This window comes from Bombina bombina, chromosome 6, assembly GCF_027579735.1.
Source record: "Bombina bombina isolate aBomBom1 chromosome 6, aBomBom1.pri, whole genome shotgun sequence".
Classification (NCBI taxonomy): domain Eukaryota; kingdom Metazoa; phylum Chordata; class Amphibia; order Anura; family Bombinatoridae; genus Bombina; species Bombina bombina.
Window position 1 is genome coordinate 782,667,137 of NC_069504.1, and position 13,613 is coordinate 782,680,749.

The window sequence follows — 13,613 nt, forward strand, 5'->3', positions numbered from 1 at the left end:
AATAATTTAAGTCACATGATGTGATATGCCCCATAAATAAGAGCAGAGGGATGAGCTGTGCCTTCAACAACACACAAAAAAAACCTGCATGCAATTAAATATATCTTTCTTGGTTACCATTAGTAAGTAGTTACCTTTCTAGATTCTCTGCCAGAGTGACTCTTCTTCTTCTGTTTTGGTGCAGTTTCTGTAGGAATAAGAGTAAATGGTTAGCAGTATACTAAAAGCACCAAATAGCCTGTTCCAATTTTGTAAACCTCAGCTTAAAGCAATGTTTTTAAAACCTGTGCTCAGGCCTCCCTAACGGTCCAGGTTTTCTGGATTACCTTGGATGAGAGCAAAATAACCATGCTGATTATTTCACCTGCGCTCCAGTTCAAATACCCACAAAATGTGACCTGTTAGCGAGGCCTGAGAACTGGTTTGAAAACCAGTGGCTTACAAAAGTCAAAATTAAACTTGCATGATTCAGATAGAGAATGCCATTTTAAGACACTTTTAAATTCACTTCTATTTTCAAATGTGCTTTGTTCTCTTGGTATGCCCTGTTGAAAAAGAATAAGCACATATGCTAGTTGCTGATTGGTGCATGCACACTTGTCTCTTGTGATTGGTTAACTAGGTGTGTTCAATTAGCTGCCAGTATTGCGATGCTGTTCCTTCAGTAAAGGATAACAGGATAATAAAGCAAATTTGATAACAGAAGTAAATGGGAAAGTTGTTTAAAATTGTATGTTCTAATCAAATCATGAAAGATTTTTAGGGTTTCTTGTCCCTTTAATTATTTTGTGCTAAACCCTTGATCTGTTTTCCCTTATTGCAAAGAATGAAAAGAAGAATTCCACAGCACCTTCCTTTAAACGAATTTTATTTAACTTCTTCTCCCATGGAGGTACAAACAAGTTATGGCAACGTTTCAGGAGATTATCCCTTAATCATGCCAATGGACCTCATCTGTTTAGATGCATTTATAGGCCTACATATTAACCCATTGTATATTGTTACAAAGTGAATTATATCACCTAATACTACCACCTAGTGGTTACATTTATTATTACAGTTAAACACATATATAAAGTTAAAAACAATATACTATTTACCTATGTACATATTGATGTTAAAATATACAGAAAATATTATATTAATTCACATATTATTAATGCCAATTATAGAAATACTTTGAGGTCCAGCTCTCTATTAATGCCTTTAGGGATCAATGTATCCAGTAGGATTCCTTTTGTTTTAATACAAATTCCCTATTACCACCCCTTCCATTACCCATAATCCCCAGTCATTCCGCAGAAGGAAAAATGGAAAAAGATGATAACACAAGAGAGTAGAGGTGCCTGAGGTGAGAGTAGAGGTGCCTGAGGTTTTAGAAAAAAATATCTGTCTTAAATAAAGCGTGGGCCGTGGACTCACCATATCCAGAAATAAATAAATGTATCAGGTAAGCATAAATTATGTTATCTTTCCTAAGATATGGTGAGTACACAGAATAATCAATTACTAGTGGGAATCAATATCCAAGCAAGAGGACACAGATAAGGGAGGAACAAGACAGGTAGACCTAAACAGAAGGCACCACTGCCTGAAGAACCCTTCTCCCAAAAGAAGCCTCAGCTGAGGCAAAAGTATCAAATTTATAAAACTTTGAAAAAGTATGCAAAGAGGACCAAGTTGCAGCCTTGCAAATCTGTTCCACAGAAGCTTCATTTTTAAATGCCAGGAAGAAGAAACAGCCCTGGTGGAATGAGCAGTGAGTCTCTCAGGAGGTTGCTGTCCAGCAGTCTCATAGGCCATACAAATAATACTCCTTAGCCAAAGAGAAAGAAGTAGCCGTAGCTTTCTGACCCTTGCGTTTCCCAGAAAAACAAAGCAGAAAACTGACAAAAGTCCTTAGTCGCCTGAAGATAAAACTTCAATGCAAGCACATCTAGGTTGTGCAACAAATGCTCCTTAGGAGGAGGAGGATTAGGACACAAAGAAGGAACCACGATCTCCTGATTAATATTCTAGTTTGAAACATCCTTAGGTTAGAAACCTAATTTAGTACGTAGAACCACCTTATCAGAATGAAAAATAAGAAAAGGAGAATCAAACTGCAGAGCAGAGAGTTCCGAAACTCTCCGAGCAGAAGAAACAACAACAAGAAACAAAACCTTCCAAGATAACATCTTAATAGCCTAGGAATGTATAGATTCAAACTGAGCCCGCTGTAAAACTCTAAGAACAAGGTTAAGACTCCAGGGAGGAGTAACAGGCTTAAACACAGGCCTGATTCTAACCAAGGCCTGACAAAAAGATTGCACATCTGGAGCATCCGCCAAACGCTTATGCAACAAAATAGACGAAGAAATCTGACCTTTCAGAGTACTAGCTGAAAAACCCTTCTCCAGACCCTCCTGGAGAAGAGACAAAATCCTAGGAATCCTGACTCTACTCCAAGAGTAGCCTCTAGATTTACACCAATACACATATTTACGCCATATCTTATAGTAAATCTTTCTTGTCACAGGCTTACGAGCGTGAATCATGGTCTCAATGACCGACTCTGAAACCCCACGCTTAGATAAAATCAAGTGTTTAATCGCCAAGCAGTCAGCTTCAGAGAAAAAAGATTTGGATGAAGAAAGGGACCCTGAAGTAGAAGGTCCTTCCTCAGAGGGAGTCTCCACTAGATCTGCATGCTTGATCCGAGCAATGACTCTTGGCAGGAGAGTGACTGGAGGAAAACATAATTTATGCTTACCTGATAAATTCCTTTCTTCTGTTGTGTGATCAGTCCACGGGTCATCATTACTTCTGGGATATAACTCCTCCCCAACAGGAAATGCAAGAGGATTCACCCAGCAGAGCTGCATATAGCTCCTCCCCTCTACGTCAGTCCCAGTCATTCGACCAAGAATCAACGAGAAAGGAGTAACCAAGGGTGAAGTGGTGACTGGAGTATAATTTAAAAGATATTTACCTGCCTTAAAACAGGGCGGGCCGTGGACTGATCACACAACAGAAGAAAGGAATTTATCAGGTAAGCATAAATTATGTTTTCTTCTGTTATGTGTGATCAGTCCACGGGTCATCATTACTTCTGGGATACCAATACCAAAGCAAAAGTACACGGATGACGGGAGGGATAGGCAGGCTCATTATATAGAAGGAACCACTGCCTGAAGAACCTTTCTCCCAAAAATAGCCTCCGAAGAAGCAAAAGTGTCAAATTTGTAAAATTTGGAAAAAGTATGAAGCGAAGACCAAGTTGCAGCCTTGCAAATCTGTTCAACAGAGGCCTCATTCTTAAAGGCCCAAGTGGAAGCCACAGCTCTAGTGGAGTGAGCTGTAATTCTTTCAGGAGGCTGCTGACCAGCAGTCTCATAGGCTAAACGTATTATGCTACGAAGCCAAAAAGAGAGAGAGGTAGCAGAAGCTTTTTGACCTCTCCTCTGTCCAGAATAAACGACAAACAGGGAAGAAGTTTGGCGAAAATCTTTAGTTGCCTGCAAGTAGAACTTGAGGGCACGAACTACATCCAGATTGTGTAGAAGACGTTCCTTCTTTGAAGAAGGATTTGGACACAAGGATGGAACAACAATCTCTTGATTGATATTCCTGTTAGTGACCACCTTAGGTAAGAACCCAGGTTTAGTACGCAGAACTACCTTGTCTGAGTGAAAAATCAGATAAGGAGAATCACAATGTAAGGCTGATAACTCAGAGACTCTTCGAGCCGAGGAAATAGCCATTAAAAACAGAACTTTCCAAGATAACAATTTTATATCAATGGAATGAAGGGGTTCAAATGGAACACCCTGTAAAACGTTAAGAACTAAGTTTAAACTCCATGGCGGAGCAACAGCTTTAAACACAGGCTTGATCCTAGCTAAAGCCTGACAAAAAGCCTGGACGTCTGGATTTTCTGACAGACGCCTGTGTAACAAGATGGACAGAGCTGAAATCTGTCCCTTTAATGAACTAGCTGATAAACCCTTTTCTAACCCTTCTTGTAGAAAAGACAATATCCTAGAGATCCTAACCTTACTCCAGGAGTAATGTTTGGATTCGCACCAGTATAGGTATTTACGCCATATTTTATGGTAAATCTTTCTGGTAACAGGCTTCCTAGCCTGTATCAGGGTATCAATAACCGACTCAGAAAAACCACGTTTTGATAAAATCAAACGTTCAATTTCCAAGCAGTCAGCTTCAGAGAAGTTAGATTTTGATGTTTGAATGGACCCTGTATCAGAAGGTCCTGTCTTAGAGGTAGAGACCAAGGCGGACAGGAAGACATGTCCACTAGATCTGCATACCAAGTCCTGCGTGGCCATGCAGGCGCTATTAGAATCACTGATGCTCTCTCCTGCTTGATTTTGGCAATCAATCGAGGAAGCAGCGGAAAGGGTGGAAACACATAAGCCATCCCGAAGTTCCAAGGTGCTGTCAAAGCATCTATCAGAACCGCTCCCGGATCCCTGGATCTGGACCCGTAGCGAGGAAGTTTGGCGTTCTGGCGAGACGCCATGAGATCTATCTCTGGTTTGCCCCAACGTCGAAGTATTTGGGCAAAGACCTCCGGATGAAGTTCCCACTCCCCCGGATGAAAAGTCTGGCGACTCAAGAAATCCGCCTCCCAGTTCTCCACTCCCGGGATGTGGATTGCTGACAGGTGGCAAGAGTGAGACTCTGCCCAGCGAATTATCTTTGATACTTCCACCATTGCTAGGGAGCTTCTTGTCCCTCCCTGATGGTTGATGTAAGCTACAGTCGTGATGTTGTCCGACTGAAACCTGATGAACCCCCGAGTTGTTAATTGGGGCCAAGCTAGAAGGGCATTGAGAACTGCCCTCAATTCCAGAATGTTTATTGGAAGGAGACTCTCCTCCTGATTCCATAGTCCCTGAGCCTTCAGAGAATTCCAGACAGCGCCCCAACCTAGTAGGCTGGCGTCTGTTGTTACAATTGTCCAGTCTGGCCTGCTGAATGGCATCCCCCTGGACAGGTGTGGCCGATGAAGCCACCATAGAAGAGAATTTCTGGTCTCTTGATTCAGATTCAGAGTAGGGGACAAATCTGAGTAATCCCCATTCCACTGACTTAGCATGCATAATTGCAGAGGTCTGAGGTGTAGGCGTGCAAAAGGTACTATGTCCATTGCCGCTACCATTAAGCCGATCACCTCCATGCATTGAGCTACTGACGGGTGTTGAATGGAATGAAGGACACGGCATGCATTTTGAAGCTTTGTTAACCTGTCCTCTGTCAGGTAAATCTTCATTTCTACAGAATCTATAAGAGTCCCCAAGAATGGAACTCTTGTGAGAGGAAAAAGAGAACTCTTCTTTTCGTTCACTTTCCATCCATGCGACCTTAGAAATGCCAGAACTAACTCTGTATGAGACTTGGCAGTTTGAAAGCTTGAAGCTTGTATTAGAATGTCGTCTAGATATGGAGCTACCGAAATCCCTCGCGGTCTTAGTACCGCCAGAAGGGCACCCAGAACCTTTGTGAAGATTCTTGGAGCCGTAGCCAATCCGAATGGAAGAGCTACAAACTGGTAGTGCCTGTCTAAGAAGGCAAACCTTAGATACCGGTGATGATCTTTGTGGATCGGTATGTGAAGGTAAGCATCCTTTAAATCCACTGTGGTCATGTACTGACCCTCTTGGATCATGGGTAAGATTGTCCGAATAGTTTCCATTTTGAACGATGGAACTCTTAGGAATTTGTTTAGAATCTTTAAATCTAAGATTGGCCTGAAAGTTCCCTCTTTTTTGGGAACCACAAACAGGTTTGAGTAGAACCCTTGTCCTTGTTCCGACCGCGGAACCGGATGGATCACTCCCATTATTAACAGATCTTGTACGCAGCGTAGAAACGCTTCTTTCTTTATCTGGTTTATTGACAACCTTGACAGATGAAATCTCCCTCTTGGGGGAGATAATTTGAAGTCTAGAAGGTATCCCTGAGATATGATCTCTAGTGCCCAGGGATCCTGAACATCTCTTGCCCAGGCCTGGGCGAAGAGAGAGAGTCTGCCCCCCACTAGATCCGGTCCCGGATCGGGGGCTCTCGGTTCATGCTGTCTTTGGGGCAGCAGCAGGTTTCCTGGCCTGCTTGCTCTTGTTCCAGGACTGGTTAGGCTTCCAGCCTTGCCTGTAACGAGCAACAGCTCCTTCCTGTTTTGGTGCAGTGGAGGTTGATGCTGCTCCTGTTTTGAAGTTCCGAAAGGGACGAAAATTAGACTGTCTAGCCTTAGCTTTGGCTTTGTCTTGAGGTAGGGCGTGGCCCTTACCTCCTGTAATGTCAGCGATAATCTCTTTCAAACCGGGCCCAAATAAAGACTGCCCCTTGAAAGGTATATTAAGTAATTTGGACTTAGAAGTAACATCGGCTGACCAGGATTTTAGCCACAGCGCCCTACGTGCCTGTATGGCGAATCCTGAGTTCTTAGCCGTAAGTTTGGTTAAATGTACTACGGCCTCCGAAATGAAGGAATTAGCTAGTTTAAGGACTCTAAGCCTGTCCGTAATGTCGTCTAGCGTAGATGAACTAAGGTTCTCTTCAAGCGACTCAATCCAAAATGCTGCCGCAGCCGTAATCGGCGCGATACATGCAAGGGGTTGTAATATAAAACCTTGTTGAACAAACATTTTCTTAAGGTAACCCTCTAATTTTTTATCCATTGGATCTGAGAAAGCACAGCTATCCTCCACCGGGATAGTGGTACGCTTAGCTAAAGTAGAAACTGCTCCCTCCACCTTGGGGACCGTTTGCCATAAGTCCCGAGTGGTGGCGTCTATTGGAAACATCTTTCTAAATATTGGAGGGGGTGAGAACGGCACACCGGGTCTATCCCACTCCTTAGTAACAATTTCAGTTAGTCTCTTAGGTATAGGAAAAACGTCAGTACTCGCCGGTACCGCAAAGTATTTATCCAACCTACACAGTTTCTCTGGTATTGCAACGGTGTTACAATCGTTGAGAGCTGCTAAGACCTCCCCTAGTAATACACGGAGGTTCTCCAATTTAAATTTAAAATTTGAAATATCTGAGTCCAATCTGTTTGGATCAGAACCGTCACCCACAGAATGAAGCTCTCCGTCCTCATGCTCTGCGAGCTGTGACGCAGTATCAGACATGGCCCTAGCATTGTCAGCGCACTCTGTTCTCACCCCAGAGTGATCACGCTTGCCTCTTAGTTCTGGTAATTTAGACAAAACTTCAGTCATAACAGTAGCCATATCTTGTAATGTTATCTGTAATGGCCGCCCAGATGTACTAGGCGCCAAAATATCACGCACCTCCCGGGCGGGAGATGCAGGTACTGCCGCGTGAGGCGAGTTAGTCGGCATAACTCTCCCCTCGCTGTTTGGTGAAATTTGTTCACATTGTACAGATTGACTTTTATTTAAAGTAGCATCAATACAGTTAGTACATAAATTTCTATTGGGCTCCACCTTGGCATTGGAACAAATTACACAGATATCTTCCTCTGAGTCAGACATGTTTAACACACTAGCAAAAAACTTACAACTTGGTTATAATCTTTTTTAGCAAAAAACGTACTGTGCCTCAAAGAGGTACTAACGATTAAATGACAGTTGAAATAATGAACTGAAAAACAGTTATAGCATCAAACTTTAAAACAACAAAACTTTTAGCAAAGGTTTGTTCCCATTAGTAAAATAACAATAATTAAATTTGACATAAAAAATACAAAGCAACGTTTTTATTCACAGTCACTATAAGAATTCTCACAGCTCTGCTGAGAGAATTTACCTCCCTTCAAAGAAGTTTGAAGACCCCTGAGATCTATCAGAGATGAACCGGATCATGCAGGAAATATAAAAGTAACTGACTGGTATTTTTTGATGCGTAGCAAAGAGCGCCAAAAACGGCCCCTCCCTCTCCCACACAGCAGTGAAGAGAAACGAAACTGTCACAATTAAAGCAAAAAAAAAAAAAAAAACTGCCAAGTGGAAAATAATGCCCAAATATTTATTCACACAGTACCTCAGCAATGTAAACGATTCTACATTCCAGCAAAAACGTTTAACATGATAAATAGTTATTAAAAAGGATTAGTGACCTTTAACAGAGTAGTTCCGGTGAAATACCATCCCCAGAATACTGAAGTGTATACATACATGTCATTTTAACGGTATGGCAGGATTTTCTCATCAATTCCATTCAGAAAATAAAAACTGCTACATACCTCAATGCAGATTCATCTGCCCGCTGTCCCCTGATCTGAAGCCTTTACCTCCCTCAGATGGCCGAGAACAGCAATATGATCTTAACTACTCCGGTTAAAATCATAGTAAAAAACTCTGACAGATTCTTCCTCAAACTCTGCCAGAGAAGTAATAACACGCTCCGGTGTTATTTTAAAATAACAAACTTTTGATTGAAGTCATAAAAACTAAGTATAATCACCATAGTCCTCTCACACATCCTATCTAGTCGTTGGGTGCAAGAGAATGACTGGGACTGACGTAGAGGGGAGGAGCTATATGCAGCTCTGCTGGGTGAATCCTCTTGCATTTCCTGTTGGGGAGGAGTTATATCCCAGAAGTAATGATGACCCGTGGACTGATCACACATAACAGAAGAAATATATATGTTAGACTGAAATTCCAAGGGACTGCCAGAGCATCTATCAAGAAAGCCTGTGGATCCCTTGACCTTGAGCCGTACTTCAGAAGCTTGGCATTTTGCCGAGAAGCCATGAGATCCAGTTCTGGCTGCCCCCAATTGAGGATGTTAGGTTGTCCGACTGGAACCTGATAAACCGGGCTAAGGCTAACTAAGGCCAAGCCAGTAGAGCATTGAAAAATCGCTCTCAGTTCTAGAATGTTTATAGGGAGAACTGACTCCTCCCGAGTCCAAAAGATCCTGAGTCTTCAATGACCCTCAAATTTCTCCCCAACCTAGAAGGCTGGGCTCCGTGGTCACGATCACCCAGGAAGGTCTGCAAAAGCAAGTTCCCTGGGAGAGGTGTTCCCGAGACAACCACCACAGAAGAGAGTCCCTTGTCGCCTGATCCAGAACTATCTGCAGAGACAGATCTGCATAGTCCCCGTTCCATTGCCTTAACATGCATAACTGCAGAGGTCTGAGAGGGAACCGAGCAAACAGAATAATGTCCATGGAAGCTACCATCAGACCAATTACCTCCATACATAGAGCCACTAACGGCCGAGGAGAGGACTGAAGGACAAGACAAGAGCCGAAGATCTTTGTTTTTCTGACCTCTGTCAGAAATATCTTCATTAGTAGGGAGTCTATTATGGTCCCTAAAAACACTATTCTTGTGGCTGGAATCAAATAACTCTTTCCCAAATTCACCTTCCAACCGTGGGAGAGAAGAAAAGACAACAAGATCTCCATATGAGAGTTTGCTTGTTGAAAAGACGGCGCCTGAACCAGAATGTCGTCCAGATATGGCGCCACTGCAATACCCGAGACCGGATTACCGCCAACAGAGCCCCCAGGACCTTTGAGAAAATTCTGGGAGCTGTGGAAAGGCCGAATGTAAGAGCCACAAACTGAAGTGCTTGTCTAGAAAAGCGAATCTCAGAAACTTGTGATAATCCCTGTGGATGGGAACATGAAGGTACACATCCTTTAGGTCTATGGTTGTCATGAACTGACCCTCTTGAACCAAGGGAAGAATGGAATGTATAGTCTCCATTTTGAAGGACGGTACTCTAAGGAACTTGTTTAAACACATTAGGTGTAAAATATGTCTGAAAGTCCCCTCTTTCTTGGGAACCACAAACAGATTTGAATAAAATCCCAGACCCTGTTCCTGCAAGGAACTGGAACTATAACTCCCAGGGCAAAAAGATCATTGATAAAATTTAAGAATGCCTCTCTCTTTATCTGGTCTACAGAAAATCTTGAGAGAAGAAACCTGCCTCTGGGAGGAAAAGTCTTGAATTCTATCTTGTACCCCTGAGATACAATTTCCACGGCCCACAGGTCTGGGACATCTCATATCCAAGCCTGAGCAAATTGAGAAAGCCTGCCCCATACTAGATCCGTTCCTGGATCGGGTGCCGACCCTTCATGCCGACTTGGAGTCAGCCGCAGGTTTCTTAGACTGTTTCCCCTTATTCAAAGGCTGACCAGACTTCCAGGAAGACTTGGATAGTTCCTGCTTGGAAGAGGAAGTGGAGGGTTTACCTCTAAAGTTACGAAAGGTACAAAAATTACTCTGATGCCCTTTCTGCTTATTTTTATCCTGAGGAAGAAAAAACAGAATTTATGCTTACCTGATAAATTACTTTCTCCAACAGTGTGTCCGGTCCACGGCGTCATCCTTACTTGTGGGAATATCTCCTCCCCAACAGGAAATGGCAAAGAGTCCCAGCAAAGCTGGCCATATAGTCCCTCCTAGGCTCCGCCCACCCCAGTCATTCGACCGACGGACAGGAGGAAAAATATAGGAGAAACCATATGGTACCGTGGTGACTGTAGTTAGAAAAACCTGATTAAAAAACCAGGGCGGGCCGTGGACCGGACACACCGTTGGAGAAAGTAATTTATCAGGTAAGCATAAATTCTGTTTACTCCAACATTGGTGTGTCCGGTCCACGGCGTCATCCTTACTTGTGGGAACCAATACCAAAGCTTTAGGACACGGATGAAGGGAGGGAGCAAATCAGGTTACCTAAACCGAAGGCACCACGGCTTGCAAAACCTTTCTCCCAAAAATAGCCTCCGAAGAAGCAAAAGTATCAAATTTGTAAAATTTGGCAAAAGTGTGCAGTGAAGACCAAGTCGCTGCCTTACATATCTGGTCAACAGAAGCCTCGTTCTTGAAGGCCCATGTGGAAGCCACAGCCCTAGTGGAGTGAGCTGTGATTCTTTCAGGAGGCTGCCGTCCGGCAGTCTCCTAAGCCAATCGGATGATGCTTTTAAGCCAAAAGGAAAGAGAGGTAGAAGTCGCTTTTTGACCTCTCCTTTTACCAGAATAGACAACAAACAAAGAAGATGTTTGTCTGAAATCTTTTGTAGCCTCTAAATAGAATTTTAGAGCACGGACTACGTTTAAATTGTGTAACAAACGTTCCTTCTTTGAAACTGGATTCGGACATAAAGAAGGTACAACTATCTCCTGGTTAATATTCTTGTTAGAAACAACCTTTGGAAGAAAACCAGGCTTAGTACGCAAAACCACCTTATCTGCATGGAACACCAGATAGGGCGGAGAACACTGCAGATAACTCTGAAACTCTTCTAGCAGAAGAAATAGCAACCAAAAACAAAACTTTCCAAGATAGTAACTTAATATCTATGGAATGTAAAGGTTCAAACGGAACCCCTTGAAGAACTGAAAGAACTAGATTTAGACTCCAGGGAGGAGTCAAAGGTCTGTAAACAGGCTTGATCCTAACCAGAGCCTGAACAAATGCTTGAACATCTGGCACAGCTGCCAGTCTTTTGTGTAGTAAGACAGATAAAGCAGAGATTTGTCCCTTTAGAGAACTTGCAGATAATCCTTTCTCCAAACCTTCTTGTAGAAAGGAGAGAATCTTAGGAATTTTTATCTTATTCCATGGGAATCCTTTGGATTCACACCAACAGATATATCTTTTCCATATTTTATGGTAAATCTTTCTAGTTACCGGTTTTCTGGCCTGAACCAGAGTATCTATCACAGAATCTGAAAACCCACGCTTTGATTGAATCAAGCGTTCAATCTCCAAGCCGTCAGCTGGAGGGAGACCAGATTTGGATGTTCGAATGGACCCTGAACAAGAAGGTCCTGTCTTAAAGGTAGCTTCCATGGTGGAACCGATGACATTCACCAGGTCTGCATACCAAGTCCTGCGTGGCCACGCAGGAGCTATCAAGATCACCGAGGCCCTCTCCTGTTTGATCCTGGCTACCAGCCTGGGAATGAGAGGAAACGGTGGAAATACATAAGCTAGGTTGAAGGTCCAAGGTGCTACTAGTGCATCTACTAGAGTCGCCTTGGGATCCCTGGATCTGGACCCGTAGCAAGGAACCTTGAAGTTCTGACGAGACGCCATCAGATCCATGTCTGGAATGCCCCATAATTGAGTTAGTTGGGCAAACTACGATAGTCCGCTTCCCAGTTTTCCACACCTGGGATGTGGATCGCAGATAGGTGGCAGGAGTGATCCTCCGCCCATTGAATTATTTTGGTCACTTCTTTCATCGCCATGGAACTCCTTGTTCCCCCCTGATGATTGATATACGCAACGGTCGTCATGTTGTCTGATTGGAATCTTATGAATCTGGCCTTTGCAAGCTGAGGCCAAGCCCTGAGAGCATTGAAGATCGCTCTTAGTTCCAGAATGTTTATCGGGAGAAGAGACTCTTCCCGAGACCATAGTCCCTGAGCTTTCAGGGATTCCCAGACCGTGCCCCAGCCCACTAGACTGGCGTCGGTCGTGACAATGACCCACTCTGGTCTGCGGAAGCTCATTCCCTGGGACAGATGGTCCAGGGTCAGCCACCAACGGAGTGAATCTCTGGTCTTCTGATCTACTTGAATCATTGGAGACAAGTCTGTATAGTCCCCATTCCACTGTTTGAGCATGCACAGTTGTAATGGTCTTAGATGAATTTGTGCAAAAGGAACTATGTCCATTGCTGCAACCATCAACCCTACTACTTCCATGCACTGCGCTATGGAAGGACGTGGAACAGAATGAAGAACTTGACAAGTGCTTAGAAGTTTTGACTTTCTGACCTCTATCAGAAAAATCCTCATTTCTAAGGAATCTATTGTTGGGAACTCTTGTTGACGGAGACAGAGAACTTTTTTCTATGTTCACCTTCCATCCGTGTGATCTGAGAAAGGCCAGAACGATGTCTGTATGAGCCTTTGCTGTTGACAGGGACGACGCTTGTATTAGAATGTCGTCCAAGTATGGTACAACTGCAATGCCCCTCGGTCTTAGAACCGCTAGAAGGGACCCTAGTACCTTTGTGAAAATCCTTGGAGCAGTGGCTAACCCGAATGGGAGGGCCACAAACTGGTAATGTTTGTCCAGAAAGGCGAACCTTAGGAACTGATGATGTTCTTTGTGGATAGGAATATGTAGGTACGCATCCTTTAGATCCACGGTAGTCATAAATTGACCTTCCTGGATAGTGGGTAGAATCGTTCGAATAGTTTCCATCTTGAACGATGGTACCCTGAGAAATTTGTTTAGGATCTTCAAATCCAAAATTGGTCTGAAAGTTCCCTCTTTTTTGGGAACTACGAACAGATTTGAATAAAATCCCATTGCTTGTTCCTTTATTGGAACTGGGTGTATCACTCCCATCTTTAACAGGTCTTCTACACAATGTAAGAACGCCTGTCTCTTTATTTGGTTTAAGGATAAGTGAGACATGTGGAACCTTCCCCTTGGGGGTAGTTCCCTGAATTCCAGAAGATAACCCTGAGAAACTATTTCTAGTGCCCAGGGATCCTGAACATCTCTTGCCCAAGCCTGAGCAAAGAGAGAGAGTCTGCCCCCTACTAGATCCGGTCCCGGATCGGGGGCTACTCCTTCATGCTGTTTTGTTAGCAGCAGCAGGCTTCTTGGCCTGCTTACCCTTGTTCCAGCCTTGCATAGGCTTCCAGGCTG

General features: G+C 43.5%; 1 protein-coding gene across 1 annotated transcript in view; it reads right to left on the reverse strand.

Annotated features, from left to right (window-relative positions):
- LOC128663661 (bromodomain-containing protein 4B-like) overlaps positions 1-13,613 on the reverse strand; it is a 777,540-nt gene that overhangs the window by 205,563 nt on the left and 558,364 nt on the right. Inside the window, 1 exon segment of the mRNA XM_053718097.1 lies at positions 135-187. Coding sequence (XP_053574072.1) covers positions 135-187 — 53 coding nt within the window.